This window comes from Adiantum capillus-veneris, chromosome 3 (assembly GCF_014529385.1).
Source record: "Adiantum capillus-veneris isolate H3 chromosome 3, ASM1452938v2, whole genome shotgun sequence".
NCBI classification, from domain to species: Eukaryota; Viridiplantae; Streptophyta; class Polypodiopsida; order Polypodiales; family Pteridaceae; genus Adiantum; species Adiantum capillus-veneris.
Window position 1 is genome coordinate 70,567,563 of NC_140933.1, and position 17,154 is coordinate 70,584,716.

General features: G+C 42.0%; 1 protein-coding gene across 1 annotated transcript; it reads right to left on the reverse strand.

Moving 5' to 3' along the window:
- Positions 1-646: 646 nt before the first annotated feature.
- Positions 647-2,625, reverse strand: LOC147461071 (photosystem II reaction center Psb28 protein-like). Its single transcript, XM_086508699.1, has 2 exons — positions 2,443-2,625; positions 647-1,411 (listed from the first exon to the last, which is right to left on the reverse strand). Exons 1-2 carry the CDS (start codon positions 2,558-2,560, stop codon positions 930-932), a joined length of 600 nt encoding a protein of 199 aa, XP_086364825.1. The 5' UTR covers positions 2,561-2,625; the 3' UTR covers positions 647-929.
- Between the last annotated feature and the right edge of the window lie 14,529 nt (positions 2,626-17,154).

Sequence of the window (17,154 nt, forward strand, 5' to 3'; positions counted from 1 at the left end):
AATCTTTTATTTTGTAATAGCAAGCATCGACAAGCCTCAACATGTGGAAGACACTTCGACATGATTCTAATGCTCTACTATAGAGCTCCTTAGAAATCTATTTGATTACCACATTGTAGAACCTACATATAGCATAAATCCCCCCCCCCCCCCAAAAAAAAAAAAACACACATACACACAAAGTCATATTAATGTCTTTCAGGGCCAACATGATCTATGTGATGAGAGAGAAGGGGGGGGGGGGGGGGGGGGGGGGGAATCGATGACAAGGGAGAGATAGAGAGAATGTGATGTGTATCACAGAGATATGGATAAAGATAACAATACACATAATCCATATATATACACTCACACACGTATATACACATACATACATATATTTACACACATATACACTTACACACATATGTATGTGCACAAGACATTTAAGCGAGAATATAGAAATGAGAGAGAGATAGCGTCGTGCTCATGAGTGAGCTAGGGGGGTCGGGCGTACTCGTGTCTCATAAAATAGGCAGCTATGGCGCCTGAATTAAAGCTTCTCTATTAGATCGCTCAAGCACCTCCTGATGGGATAACCCCCCTCCCCTCTTCCTTCTTTCAAAAATAAAAGAGAGTCAGTAGCCATAAATATCTGGCAGGCAGCTTGTGGAATCATCACTTGAACATATACTTTAAAGAGTATAAACCAACATACAAAGACGGCCAAGGGGAGGACACACACTTCTCATCAATGCCCATGTGCATGTTCCCTGTTACATGCCAAAGCTGACATTCCTCAGCACTGCCTGCTGTAGTGAGAGAGAAAAATGCACTGCAATACTCACTCTCTTTCCAAATTACATGGAGAATTACAATATATTCCTCTTGAAATTGAGTATAAGGCACAAGGTGCAGAAAGGATGTCAAAAAAACACAGGCTCTGCTATTCACTTCTTCACAAATCCAAGACCATTGGCTTCGGCATATCTCTCCATGAAGCGCATGAACCTGTCCCAGTCCTTCAATGTTCTCATTATGTACCGAGCCTCAATCCTTGAAGGTTTTCCGTTAACAAACTTGGCACTGACATCAACTGTTGAAAGAACACCCTCTTCATCTTGCATGAAAAGCCCTGTGATGTCCCTCAACTCTCCAGCAGCATCAAAAACTGACGGCTGCTCAAAGCTAAAAGTTGCAACTCCATTAGTCCCATCTTTAGATCTTGTAAGAGAAACATCAGGAATAGTTTGCTCGTTCACGCCTTTGATAAACTGAATAACTGGTTTTGACATGGAAACTACTGCCCGGGTACTGCCCGATCCAGTGGCTGAAGACGAATGCAAGATGAGATTCTCAAGCTTTGTTTGGAGTCCCACAAATGAAGACTTTGAACTGCTACACTGATAGGCACTGGAGGAGAGTGCTAAGCCTGCAGATCAAACAAGATACATTATATGCAAGCCCTTCGCATGCCTAAACGCACATATCACAGACCGTATGAGAACAATGCAGCATAGCAAACAAGGTGGAAACAACCAAGAACCAAAATAGTTGCAAGCAGATTCTAGGCCTGCACATCAAACAGGACCCATTGTATGCAAGCCCTTCATGCTTAAACTCACAAATCACAAGGCATAGTGAACAAGCTGGACATCAGTCAAGGACCGAAATAGTTGCGAACAGATATCTAGCAGCTCAAATTCTGCCCTATAAAGGAAGCCCAGGAGGACCCGTAGAAGATATGTGAGCCAGGAACCGTATCTACTGCAGTAACTCCCTCTCATTATTACATGATTCCACATGTCAACACCATTCTGGACACAAGAATATGCCAACTCTTTGCTTGCAATCACCCTCATTCATACAAAGGCAGTCTGTGGTCACCGTGAAGAAACATTGGGACACCAGTATTGCACTATCTTATGATTTATAACAGGAGTCACTGTAAAGGCACTTACAAAGAAGCAATTACTCCAAGCAAGCAATGGAGTCATTGCTTCTTTGAAAGAACGTTGTGTCTGCCACATGAGCGGTTTAGTTGTGGATGTGGACGCAAGCCTCATCTCAGTCACCGAAAGTGCAAGCAGTATGTCAATGCACACATAGGCTGCTTAACCGGTACTGCACTATCATATTATCTACCAGCAAACGATGGAGTCGCTGCAGCTTCAGACCATCAAGAGAACGCATACGCATTTTTCTGTGGCTGCAAGCCTCCTCCAAGCACCTGAAAGGCTGCTTGACCATTGCTACCAAATGACATAATCGACAAGAAACATTACAGCCCTTAAGAGAACACACAATGCAGGTAGCCCAGGTTAGGCAATGCAAGCAACCATGACCACAAAACCTCGGAAAAAGCAAGATCCAGCCCTTAAACAACTTGGAAAAACCACAGTGGGAGCGAATCATCCACCCTGTCTCTTCCAGTTCATGACGATGTGAAGAACAGTAGCGTACCTGTGCCAGAGCGACTCAAGAATGGCAAACTCCGACTCTGCTGCGGTAGACTCTGCTGGAAATGAGCAGTGGTGGAAGCGGTGCACGGGGATGCAGGAGCTTTCACAAGAGATGCCATGCTCCCCGGCTCGTCCCCGCCACCAAAGTCGCTTCAGCAGGAGAGATGGACGCCAAGTAGTGATCAGTGAACTTTCAACGTGTGTCATCTCGCTCAATATTATGGTCACCCTTTTTCTGTGGCCTTCAAAATCTTACATTGTCTATTATCCTTTGAATCCGTGTTTTTATTTGGCCCGTTCAACAGCCTCAGTTTGTGTCCGTATGTGCAAGGGCCATGCTGCTTTCGTTAGCTTTAGTAAGATTAAGGATGTGGTCACACGTGCATCAGTTTATGCAGCAATGCCACATTTGGCATCGTTACAAAAAGACTTGGCATCATTATATATAAGACAAATAACCGGTGCACATGTGAGTCGTGACTTTTCGTGGGTGATAATGTATTATTGATATGGTCACATTACAATCACTTTGATGAAGATTCTCACTAAAATAAGTTATACATAAAGTTGTTCCAAATCTCACCAAATTCACTAGTTCAATGGGAAAACCGTCTCTAACCAGTGAGAAGCTAAAACGGGAGTGTCCTTATTGTAAGTATGCATGAATACATCTTCTAAACTTATTTTTGGTGAGAATATTTTCAAAAGTGATATGGTTGTGACTATATTGTGGTGTACCCATGATATGATGTTTGGTGGGACAGCACGCCTTGGGTTTGTGGCATGTACTTCTCCTGTTGGAAATTATAAGGAGGTGCTCCAGAATGTTGGACAGATGCTCACTTGCTCTAGTTTTGATCTTCACTTGTGCCCTTCATATTGGTGTAGTTAGATAGCCGGCAGTTCTGGAACAGTCCTTGTTTTCATTCTTTGCTTTGGATGAATGGCCTATGCACTTGACACTCGGTAGAGGTGGCGGTCATAAAATTGGGAATGGGTCGAGGAGATTTCTTCCACTAGAGCCACAATAACATATCTCTTATAAATGCTAATCATAGTAGTAGATGAACTAGTCACTATGCTTTTAGATTGTAATGGATACCTATGGAATGGAATGGAATGAAGGGTTTGGAAACGACTAAATAGAAAACAACAAGACATTATACTACTTCATGTTGAGACTCGGGCATGTGATGCTCAAAGAAACAAAGGCTTGGGAAAACATAATACACGCTCTTTGGCATGGATAGTGAATTGTGTAGGAAGATTTCACAACTTGACTATTATGGATAAGTGTGTATGCATTACAAAATACTCCAAACGTAGGCAGAATGTTGCAATATGGCTCTCTTTCATGCTCTATTTACCATTGAGGCTATACATGCGACAATCAACACCTTGGCCAACCATAAGACAAGGGATCTTCAAGTATGAAGCCAAAAACGTTCAAATGGATAGGAAAGAAAGCATAAGATTGGGTGTGTGAGATATTTAATCTTGGACTTCAATATAGGAGGCCTTATGATTTGCACACTAAGTGAATTAAGCCTCTATATAAAGGATGAGATGTAAACAATGCAAACAAGTATAGGAATATTAATGGTTGGATCTCTAAACCATAGGAAGTAAATGGCAACCATGTTACCATGTTGATGGGCAAGTGGGCTTTTGTCATGGTCATAGTATCATCAACCACCTTGTTACCCTTAGGTTCTCGCAAAGTAGATTAGATTGGAAGAAAAAGGCTTGTATTTTTACTTTGTGAACTTCGAGAAGGCTTTCTATATGGCTCCTTGTGAGAATCTTTGGAGATTCATGGAAGAACTACAAGCGCCAATGTCAATACATGTGTACAATTTCATGCCCATGTGAGAAAGTGATATGTCTAGTGTATTTGGTAAAGGAAACTTCAAAATTTTCCTCAACCAATATTGGCATTAATCAAGCATGCCCATTTTCACCGCCTCTCTTTGGGCTATGCATCAATGGATTGGGGCACATGATTCTCGAGTACATGCACCAAGAAGGTAGTAAAGAACTTCTTATTGATAATGTGACAGAATTAATCTAGTTTTATTAACCGTAGAGGAATTATACTAACAAGAGAAACTGTTTCATTAAGGAGATTCCTTATGAGCAAAGACAAAGTGCTTGGTTGGAGTCTATAACAAGAAACAACATAACTTGTTTGCTTGGCATGCAAAATAACTTGAAAAAGAGAGAAATATTAAGACCGACAACATTTGAGGACCGGATTTACTTGGAGCCGCCTCCCCCCCTCCAAAAGAACTTTGTATTATAACTTCTCCCATTGAGAGAGACTTGTTTAACACACAATCTTTGTGTCCTTCAAAGCCCAATTGATACCATGAACATGGGAAGCTTCATGCACCAAAATTACACTTGGTTGGGCTCAATCCCAAGACCTCAAACACCTTCAAAGGTGGAGAGAGCTAGCGAGGAGTGAGGAAAGAGAAGAAGAAGAAGAAGTATTTTTACAAGGAAGAAGTAAACTTCTCACATTAGTTCACTCATAAAGCATATCATAGCATAATAATGGAGATGGAGAAGAAGATAAGCATGCTTGTAAGCTTGGCACTTGCTTAGATTCTCATTCTATGGCCAAGTGTTGTTGGTGTAGGCTTCTCCACTTCCCTTTGCCTTGAGAGGGAATCTTCACACTGTGGAATGAATTTCCTTGATGAGAGAGAGAGAGAGAGAGAGAGAGAGAGAGAGAGAGAGAGAGAGAGAGAGAAACCCATTGACCCCCTCTTCTTAAGCATGCTTGAAGGCTATCGGTCCTTGAAGTGGGCTAGCTAATGGATGGCTCATTTCATATCAAGCAAGAGGGTTAGCATTGTGACAACTCTCCTTCATTCCCTCTTTGCGAAGAGAGATTAATTCTTTAATTAAATAAAGCTGAATTCTTATTGGCTCTCAAGGTGGGCTATCCAATGATATTGAAGCTAGCTCATGGAAGGCTCATGTAAAGTGTCAGGACAAGGGTCCTGTAACCTAAGAACTAGGATGGTCATGGACTACATCCAAGGGTCGGGCTAGACAATGTGGACAGGGGATCTGTCTAGGGCAAGGGGCTAGGAGCCCACCTATATAATGGGAGGTTGGGAGGAGGATCTTCAGTCTAGTTTCCCCTAGTTCTTACATTGGTATCAGAGCTTAGGTTAGCTAGGAAGTCTCTCTTCCACTCTCTCTCTCTAGGCGTGGTCACTTTTTGCTCCTAATAATAGGGCCTTGAGGTGAGAACCGTGGCTTTTGTAGGGCTTTTGCCAAATTTAGTAAGGGGGCTGTCTAAATCGGACACTTTTCTCGTTTTGGAAGGGGAGCTGTGGTGCATGAAATTCCGCCATCTTGGGCTTGACATGAGCGCCCTGGGGAAGAAGGGGGGATTCCAAGAGCTCATGGCCAACTTCTGCCACTGCAAGCCACACACAAGCTTCTCTCTCCTCGCGTTTCTTCTGTGCGCTGCCTGCGTTATTTGCCTTCAAGAACTTGCGTTATTTTCACATGGCAAGGCCAATTGACAATGAATTTGAGCCTTGGCCATTCTAGGTGGCCCTTCCCACAAGCAAGGCAATTCCCACAAGCCTCGACCTCCGTACTCGGTGCAAGAAGTAATCCGTATCGACTTCCCTCGAGCCTGATGGCTTACGAGTCCGCTCAAATCTTGCAGAAAATTCTAGGTTTCTGCAATTGCGACAGTTTCAATTGGCGTTCATGCAACATAATCATTTGCCGATTAAGAAAGCTTTCAATAATTAAGCTTCTTCACAACGGTAATGCTTCAACCATCTACACTACACGATTTCAGTCATCTTGTGAGCCACGGGCAAGTTTGCGAAGTTCGTTTTTTACGCCGCTTGTGCAAATTCTTCTTTTTTCGACGGTCAGGTGCTACGACGCACAAGTGGAGTTAACTATACTTGGCAAGTGGTACCAAAATCAGGTATTTTTTTCTGAGTACTTCTTTCATTGCACTGTGTCACCATGGATTCGGATATCAACATGACATTTGATTTTGAGCAAAGTACTCCTGATCCTACCAATGACGGCTCGCGGCCGGATCCTCCCAAGGAGAGTACCCGCGATGCTATGACAGGAGAAGATACTTATGAATTGCTCGATATTCAAGAACTTCGTGCACTTCAGACACACATGACAGTCATGGATGAAAATTTTAAGGCTTTAAATGAAAATGTTACTAAACTTTCCACATTAGTCATTCAATTAATGCAGCAGCAGTCTAAGAGTCCTGTTGACACCTACATGCATGAGCACGTTGGAACACAAGGGCAAGGCCCAATAGATGAAACAATGCATACTCTCACTGCCAAAGAGGTAGATGACTTGTTAAAGAACTTTAAACCACCAGTTTTCAAGGGTGAAGACCGAGACCGTAATAAGGATACAACAAACATCTTTCTCAGTAAATGGGATGGAATTCACGCCTTACGGCGTACTCCGGATGCAATCAGAGCTCTGCAAACGAGCTTAACTCTGGAAGGTAAGGCCTACAAATGGTGGATGTCTCTCAAGGAGAAGAACATCATACCACAGAGTTGGGCAGCCTTTGAAGCAATGTTTAGCAAGGAATTTTTGTCTACAAACGAGGCCGATCGGAATTGGACCGCTTGGGACACATGTTGCATGCGCCAATATCCATCACTCCTTGAATATATCTCTCACTATCGGGACGTCATCCTCAAGTTGGAAGGCTTGGATACCTTTCAACAAGTACGAGGTTCATACGAGGTCTAACTCCAGAACTTAAGAAGTATGTCAAGACCCAGGACCCTAAAACACTTGAGGAAGCCATAGTGAAAGCACTTGAGGTCCAGGGGTCCTCTCTCTCCTGAGGATTTTGATAAAGCCAAGAAAGAGAAGCTATGTTTTCAATGCTTAGGAAGAGGCCATGGAAAAAAGGATTGTCCTAAGGAAAAATCTACTGCTCAGGGGAAGGAGAAAGCAGTGCACATGGGTCAACTACTGCCTCTTGAGTCTTTCTCAAAATTCTCCATAGTGGAAGTAACACACACTGAGGTGGTGCATGAATGCTGTCTCACAGCTTCCATGTGGCAACAAACCTTTGGACCACATGAGTTAGTACGTATGCACAGATATCTGCAAGGGCACAAGTTGCGCATCGTGGTAGATGATGGTGCTACTCACAATTTCATCAATTATGGATTGGTGAAAAAGCTCAAATTGCCTCAAACTCCGAGTACCCACCGCTACAAGGTAGCAATGATGAATGGACATTATACTGAAATATGGGATACTCAATGCCGAGTTGTCCCATTGGAAGTACAAGGGTACTCTACTTGTTTGGATTTTCAAGTTATGAACATGGAAAGGGCTGATGTGGTTCTTGGTAGGGAGTGGTTGCATAGCCTAGGACCATCACTAAAGTGTAGCTATGAGCACAATAGCTTGATGTTTGATTCCCATGGCACACATGTATTGTTGTTAGGAGAAATGATATCCCTTCATCACCACTGATTTGTACTGCTAAGCTTATGCAACTCGTTTTTGATAATGAAATAGAACAGGTTTTCTTGTGTTACTCACTGTCTCATTTTCTTTCTAACATTGAGTCTGTTGAACATTCCTCAACGCCGCATGCTTCTCTCTCCTCTATTCCACCAATTGCTAATTCTACACAAGCAAATGTTGCCAATCAATTACAAAAATTATTAAAGGAATTTCAAGATGTCTTTCCTAATGATTTTCCATTAGGTTTACCGCCAACACGCTCTGTACAACATGGCATTGACGTGACTGCAGGCTGTAAACGTGTTAGTAAACCACCTTACCGTATGAGTTACTCAGAGGCTGCTGAGGTGGAACGTCAGCTTGCTGACTACCTTAGCAGAGGGTTTATACAACCCAGTTCTTCACCATGGGCTTCGCCTATCCTTTTAGTGAAGAAAAAGGATGGCAGTATGCACATGTGCGTAGACTATCGGGGCTTAAATGCGGTTACAGTTAAGAACAAATACCCATTGCCAAGGGTAGATGAGTTATTTGATAAGCTAACTCATGCTCGAATTTTTACAAAAATCAACTTGCAGTCAGGATATCACCAAGTCCGTATTCGGCTTGCCGATATACCTAAGACTGCATTCCGAACACGGTTTGGACATTACGAGTTTTTTGGTGATGCCCTTTGGGTTAACCAATGCGCCCGCAACATTCATGGCACTTATAATGGACAGTGTCTTGAAGCCATATTTGGGTAAATTTGTCATTGTGTTCCTCGATGACATTCTGGTTTATAATTCTTCTGAAGAAGAATACTTACAACATCTCAGGCAGGTGTTTGAGTTGTTACGCACAAACAAGTTATATGCCAAGGAATCTAAATGTGATTTTCTCAAGGAGAAAATTCATTATTTAGGGCATGTTATTTCAGCTAATGGCCTATACATGGATCAAACCAAAGTGGATACCATTCGGAAATGGCCACCTCCTAAAAATCTGGAAGAATTACAGATCTTTTTAGGCTTTGCCGGTTTTTACCGAAGGTTCGTTAAAAACTATGCTCACATTGCTGTCCCTATGACAGACCAACTAAAAGGCAAAGGTAAAGCTTTTCAGTGGGGTTCCGCTCAACAGCACAGTTTTGAAACACTCAAAGACGCATTAGCTACAGCTCCTATACTGGCTATTTTAGATCCTTTGAAACCATTCGTTTTGGAAACGGATGCCAGTGATTGTGCTATTGGAGCAATCCTGTTACAAGACGGACAGCCGATTACATTTGAAAGTAAGAAGCTGGATGCAGCTCAACAGAATTATTCTGCTTACAAACACGAACTCTATGCAATAGTGTCTGCCTTAAAGACATGGCGGCACTATCTGTATGGTGCTCAGTTCGAGATTGTTTTTGACCATGAGAGCATCAAATGGTTTACACAACAAACAAATTTAAAGGGTCGAAAAGCCAGGCGGGCCGAGATCCTTCAGGAATATGACGCCAAATTAAGGTATCGCAAAGGCCGATACAATGTAGTGGAAGACGCTCTTAGTCGAATGCCAGAGATCAATTCTCTCTTGTTCACGGAACTTCGTAGTGAATTTCTAGATTCTCTCAAAGGCAAATATGAGCATGATGAAACATATTCCAAAGTGTGGAGCCATGTTTAAAAGAGGGATCCTTCTCACTCCAATGCAGGTAGTGTACAGTTAACCTCCACACATAGTTCTCCTTTATCAAGTGATGAACTACAGCGATGAAAGCATTTTACCATCGACAATGGGTACCTACTCCACAAGGGGAGAGTTTGTGTACCGACGGACACAGACATTTGGCGCCAAATTCTTTATGAATGTCATGATAGTTCAAGTGCAGGGCACCCGGGGATAAGAAAAACTTATTCTCTCGTACGACGACAGTTTTACTAGCCAGGTCTACATGGTTTTGTTCAAGCTTATGTCTTGCATTGCCAAAAATGTCAAGTGAACAAGGCAGAGCGCCTGAAAGTAGGAGGACTCTTACATCCTTTGGAAATTCCCAATGGAAAATGGGAAAGTATCTCTATGGCTTTCATTGTAGGTTTACCAACCACTATACGAGGTCATGGCTCAGTATGGGTGGTCGTAGACAGGTTGACTAAACTATGTAAGTTTATTCCGACCAAATCAACGGTTAAGACACCGAAACTAGCAAAGTTATTTGTGGACAATCTATACAAATTGTATGGGTTGCCAAGTAACATTGTTAGTGACTGTGATCCCAAGTTTAACAGCCACTTTTGGAGAGCTGTATTTAAACAATTGGGTACAAAACTCAACCTCAGTACAGCTGATCATCCAGAAACGGATGGTCAAACGGAACTGGTTAACCAAGTGCTAGAGGATATGCTAAGAGCATACGTCAGCAAAAAACAGTCAGACTGGGAAGAATACTTACTTATTCTCGAGTTTGCCTACAACAGTTCTAAGCATGTCACAATAGGTTTTAGTCCTTTCATGCTCATGTATGGGTTTCAACCCAGGTCACCAGTTACGGTGGGGTTGGCAACCGAAAAACTCCAATAGGTTAAGGATTTTTTGCAAGACCACATGGATATGCTGAAACTTGCTCGTCAGAATGTCCGGAAAGCACAGGATCGGCATAAGAAATACGCTGATGAGAAACATCGGCAAGTTACCTTCGAAGAAGGAGAGGAAGTATTTTTATTTTGAAAGGCCCACAATATCGGGGTGATAATTTAGGTGTCGGTCCAGTTTTCAGACTTTCTGAATACGAGTCGGTGATCGTGCCTACAAACTATTACTACCATCACATTCTCCCATTCATCCGGTGTTTCATGTAATCCATCTATGAAAGCGGTTAGTTACATGGGGACAACAACATCATTGACCAACAGGTTTTGGTTGATTACATTGAACCTCCTACCTTACCGCATGAACCTGAACGTGTTATGGATTATCATGAGTTGCGTACACGACATCATGTACGACAACAAGCATTAATCAAGTGGAAAGACCGACCTGAAGAAGGTTCCACTTGGGAAAACATTAGTGTTCTTAAGAAGAAGTTTCCCACTTTTGTTTTTGAGGACGAAAACTCTTCTTAAGGGGGGAGTAATGTCAGGACAAGGGTCCTGTAACCTAAGAACTAGGATGGTCATGGACTACGGCCAAGGGTTGGGCTAGACAATGTGGACTGGGGATCCGCCCGTCTAGGACAAGGGGTTAGGAGCCCGCCTATATAATGGGAGGTTGGCAGGAGGATCTTCAGTCTAGTTTCCCCTAGTTCTTACACAAAGTGTGAGCTTTGTCCTAAGGTGTGAGTCAAGGAGAAGAGAGTGGATTTATCCCACATACTGTGGAGCAAGGCTGTAGAGCTACTTAAAGCTCATTTCATGAATGAATAAACAACAACTCCATTTTGCAGTACATGCTTGTCTATGGTGAGCTTGTGCTAAGCTAAGTCAATACTCAAGATTGTGTTTATGAGTCCAAGCTAATTCTATCTTGGAACCTAATTCACTTGAGTGATAATCTTGCTTACACACACACTCACGCATTGACACTATGTTTCTCTTTCATCCACCATAGCTAGCACGATCCAATTCCTAAAATTTGGTATCAGAGCCATGGTGTGCTAGCTAGGATTGTTGCTATGCGTTTGTGTGTTAGTACAATTAGCATTACTTTATCATCATTAGATAAATCCATTTGATTTGCCCTTCTATTGCATACTGCATGCCTGATTAGTGTTCCATTGGCTAGCATGAGCATGTTCTTGAGCTAAAGACTCTTGGGCCACTACTCACTAGCTAATTGGAAGATTAATTAGCATAGGATTTCATTAATTTAGCCATTAAGAACTTGCATTTTGCATTCAAAATTTGCTCCTCAGTTTAGCAAAATTGGCATTCACCATTGGTATGTGTACGTAGCCCCATTCAAATGCTTTCTGTCAAGCCCACCCATGCTAAATTTGCATTTGATTTGACCTATTCTAAAGCTTGATCAATTTTGCTCTCATACACACCCTCAATCTCTGGTTTTTTCTGCAGACTCAAGACCCAAATTGTGTGTGTGTGTGTGTGTGCCTAAAAGAGCATTCAATGCTCACCACACCCTTGTGGAAAAACAAGCCTAAAAAGGCCTCAATCAATTTTGCACGTGGTGGGAACCTCCTATTTTTAGGAAGATTGACCACCTTTTGAAGACGGGCCACACTTGGGGCGCCCACTAGCGGACTTCAACCCCCGACGGTAAGTTGTTTTGCATAAGAATTTCGGGTCCGAACGGACCCCGGCCGGTCGCACCAAAGCCAAAGAGTTTCCGATCGTCTGCACATGCCCAAGAAACGGCCTAACTGGCCACCCGGCCTGACCCTGCGCCTGCCCACAACGTCCGGTCGCGGATTCCAACTGAGGCACCAAACTAACTTGAATACCATTTGCGGGTCCGCCCCTCTTGGGTCCCCCTTCCCACGCCTGCTGAGGCCCGCCCTTGACCAAGCCTTGGAACACAATCCCATTTGCCACATTGCCTACCAAGCAAGCACTCCCACGGCCTCAAGAGCTCCAATCTTCTGGCGGCCAACTCCCTCAAGGGGACAGTCTCACGAGCTTGCTGTCTCGAACCTCCGAAGACCCCTTTAAGGGCTTGCTCCCACCAAGCTGCAGCAAAGCACCGTGCCAAGCTTCAAGGGCTTCCCCAAGGCAAATAAACCAAAGCTTTCAAAGCCTCAAAAGGTATCAAAGGACTAGTTCTCCTCAAGCACTAAAGAAGAAAGGTAGAAGACGCTTCTTCGAGCATACAAAGCTCTTAAAAGGGAGCTCCAAAGGTATTCTAAGCCAACTTCAAAGGCTCATTCCAATCATCAAAGAAGAACTCAAAGGTGTATGTGAAGGGTGACTTCACCTCGAGTGAAGAGGTACTTCACATTTTACTAAGAAGACATTAAAATTGAAATCTTGCAGCCAAGAACAATAACTTGCAAACAAATACCGTCTTTCTTTATTTGTGCACCGTGTAAAGAGGCAGACACTGGCTAGGAGAGTCTCCTAAGCTAAGACCCTTCTATTGGCACAAATGGGGGACAAGGGAATAGAGAAATTCAACGAGGAGGGATTTCACACTTGGAAAACGAAGTTAAGAGGCTACCTTATGAAAAAATGTTTGTGATTTGTCATCAGCACGGCCTTAAAGCAACAAACCAAACCCGATGGAGTGCACATTAGGGCATCTACACTCATAGCAAGTACACAGAATTTGGCCAAAGACGAACAAGCATTGGGAATCATCATCACTTCCTTGCATGACAACTATGTGCATTTCATAGATATTCGAATGTAAGCATGCACATGATGCTTGGCATGTCGTAGAAAGTAATTTTGGAGCTAGGGCCAAAAGAAGCAAAGTTAGTCTTAAAAGACAACTTTACAAAGTTACTATGATTGAAGGGGAGGACATTGCTAGCCTAGTGAATAGGCTTAAGAGCATTGTCATGCAGCTCACTTACATCCAGGTTGAAGCACCAGAAGATGACAAAGTGGCCATACTATTAAGTGCACTTCCACCTTCTTATGACCACTTAGTCACAATTCTGGAAGAAAAAGAACCATCACCACCATTCCAAGATGTCATCAACTCAGTCCAAGCAGAAGACAGAAAGCAAAGAGGTTTACTCACCTCATCAGGGGGAGTTTCCATCGCAACATCTTCAAGGGTAAGATATTCACCATCAACATCAACAAACGGAAGAAAGTGTTATGAATGTGGAAGAATGGGACACGTAGTGAAAGACTGCTACACAACAAACCTTGCAACAAATGTGGTAGGAAGGGACACCCTCCTCCTCGGTGCTACTCAAATGGAGGCAGTAACAGTGGAGAAAGCAGTAGCAGTAGAAGCAACAGCAGAAGCAATGAAGACAAGAGACCTGACAGAGGATCAACTCACATAGTAGAAGACAAAAAGGACGAAGACGAGAGCAATGTTGTATTTTATGAAGACCCATTTCGAAAATGCAGACTCTCTACTTGTAGGGGAGGACTTTTTCCTGTGTGGATCTTATCATCCTGTGTGGACATCACCATCCTTTGTGGATTTTTCTTGTGTGGATTTTACCACCCTGTGTGGATATCACCATCCTTTGTGGACTTTATTTTCCTGTGTGGATATCACCATCCTATGTGGATTTTGTTAGCCTGTGTGGATCATGCATCTTCAGTATCTTGTCATAGTCCAAACCTCAAGGGGATGATTGTAAAGTGTGAGCTTTGTCCCAAGGTGTGAGTCAAGGATAAGAGAGTGGATTTATCCCACATACTGTGGAGCAAGGCTGTAGAGATACTTAAAGCTCATTTCATGAATGAATAAACAACAACTCCATTTTGCAGTACATGCTTGTCTATGGTGAGCTTGTGCTAAGCTAAGTCAATACTCAAGATTGTGTTTATGAGTCCAAGCTAATTCTATCTTGGAACCTAATTCACTTGAGTGATAATCTTGCTTACACACACACTCACGCATTGACACTATGTTTCTCTTTCATCCACCATAGCTAGCACGATCCAATTCCTAACAGCTCAACCCTCATTGGTCCCCCTGGTAGGCAACCCAATAGGATCAAAGCTTGCTCATGGGGAACTCTATTCTTGTTGGTTCTATTTGTGGGCTATCCAATGAGATTTAAGTTTTTTCCAGGAATGCTAAATTCTCATTGGTTCTTCAACATGGCTATCCAATAGGAATCAAGATTGCTTGCGCAAAACATAGCTAGGTGTTGGACATGTGTCCTTTATCCGTTAAGTGAAAGGGGTGGTGTGAGTGTCCTCTCATCCCCCCACAAGAGGGGCTCGCCCCATGCAAGTGGGCATGTGTCCTTTATATCCGTTAAGTGAAAGGGGTGAGTTATAATGTGTGTGAGTGTCCTCTCATCCCCCTACAAGAGGGGCTCGCCCCATGCAAGTGGGGGGTGCAATATGGCCAGTTGGGGGTCCAAAGAAACCTTAGAGATCATATTGAATGGTCTAAAATACCTAAAGTTGTCAATAGACTTTCCCATTAATCCTAGGCCCAATGGACTCTAGCACTACACTTTGGAGGCTTAATGAAGCTTACCCTTAGGCCATTTAAAGCTTCATTCAGTTCACATTGCTCTTTGATAGACTATCTCTCCTCTTGGTCCCCTATTAAGAGAAGTCTAGTAGCACATATGAAAATTTCAACTCTTGCTCCCTTTATCTTCCCATTTTAAATGGCAAGCTTAATATGAGAAAATCATTTGGAAAAGGTAGATATTAGATTTTATGACATTACCTTGTCCTTGAAATCATAGTCGTCCTCGACTATGAGGTAGGAAAGATAAAGCATAGTCATTAGTCCATTGTTTCCTAATGGGTAGATGATCCCTTTTTACCTAGCGACATCTTTCCAAAATGGATGACTAGTCCATTTGGTGCTTGGGACACTTAGCTGGCGTAGGCATGTCTACTCTATAGTCCATACCAATACTCTAAAGTAGAATGACAAGCTCTACTTGGTGCTTGGGAGACGTAGTCATTGCCACAAACATGATCATAAGCATGCATACCTTAAAATTTGTGCACAATAAAAGAAATGGAGTCATATAAGACAAAAAATTTGTACAATATATACATTTACATGTGCTTACTCAAGTAGTCATTGAAAGCCTTGACAAGGTGCATACTATCCTTAAGTTGGATTCCTTGCAACTATTTAGCATCTTCAAAAGGATAATTTTTGAATTTAATAAGATATCTTGGATAATCTTACATCTCGCAAGACCTTGTGTTCATGTCGTAGGATAGACTCAGGTTGGAGTACCTCTTCTTGATGTTCAAATTCTGGAGGATCTTCAATGAAGAATTCTTGAGGTGGCTCTTACTTGTAAGGTTTAAGCAAGCTCACATGGAAGGTGTTGTGTATGAGCTAATGATTGGGCAACTTCAATTGATAAGCCATCTCATTGATTGGCTTAGGAATTTGAAAAGGACCATAGTATCTTTTTGCTTGTTTAGCATAATACTTTTGGTGTCCCATAGGTTTCTTTCTTGAGGTATGCCTTAGATGAGGTTTAGGAAACTTTAGCAATACCCAATCATCTTGATTGAAGGTCAAGGTTCTTCTGTGCTTATTAGTCGAAGCCTTTTGCTTTCGCTGAGAGATAAATATAGCTTCTTTAATCTTTTGAAAATATTATTTTAAGTATTGGCTATATTCATCAGCAGCAAAGGTCTTCCCATGTACTTTGCGTAGCAAGGGGCTTTTGGATCTTCCCTTAACACTAGGTTGGTAATGGGACACTTTTATGTCCTGGGACACTTTTTATGTCCTGTTAAGTGACCATTTGCCTTGAATTAATTCAAGAGTTTCAAAATGGATTTTGAGGTGCTATCTATCTAGAAAGTTGTCTCATGAGTTGAAAAAAACTCGACATTTTTTTGGAATATCAATTCCATCTTTAACCTTGTCCTTGCACATCATTTCACAACCTAAACTGTGTGAAAAAACGGGTCCTGTTTTTGGCTTTTTTTAACTTTTTGCAACTATACCACTCTAGAATTCATGTTTGTGAGGTCTAGAATGCTAGAGAACTATCTTTAGTAGTCCTCAACATGTCCTGATGCTTCTAAGGAGAAATAAATGTTAAAGTTGTAAGTTATGACCAAATTACAAAAATTGTCAAATCCTGTTTTTTAGCCAATTTTAGCTCTTCTATGATTTTTTTTGGTGGCTTTCATGATATCCAAATGTAGTTTTGATTTTCTATGTCGCATATTGTAACATAAAGCTAATATTCCTTGAGTTCTGGGGCACCTAATACCCTATTTTTCATAGTAGACAACGATGGTTGATTTTTTCAATTATAGAAGAAAATGAAACATTCTAGTATATCAAGTATAGCTTTTTCAATATTTTTAGTTTCTTGTGACAACTACATGCATTTTGTAGGTAGTAACCATATCTAGTCATAAGGATCAAATTTGGCTAGATATTGAATAGTTTCTATGGGATTCTACAACTCAGAATGTTGAACCCAGTTTTTTCATGTTTGCTAGATTTAGCACTTCATCTTTGTCCCCAAGATTCCCCTTGGTAAGAGATGTATTATTCTTTTGACATGCTCCATGGCTCCTTATAAACCTAAAGGATAATAGGGAACTAAGAAAACATGCATATATTATTTGTATTGAGTGTGGCT

What these genes read in the sequence shown, in the direction of transcription:
- LOC147461071 (XM_086508699.1), bottom strand. Translation starts at nt 2,560, where the DNA reads ATGGCATCTCTTGTGAAAGCTCCTGCATCCCCGTGCACCGCTTCCACC. An exon ending in CTTGAGTCGCTCTGGCACAG is followed by an intron (nt 1,412 to 2,442) that starts GTACGCTACTGT and finishes TTTGATCTGCAG; the next exon opens with GCTTAGCACTCTCCTCCAGT.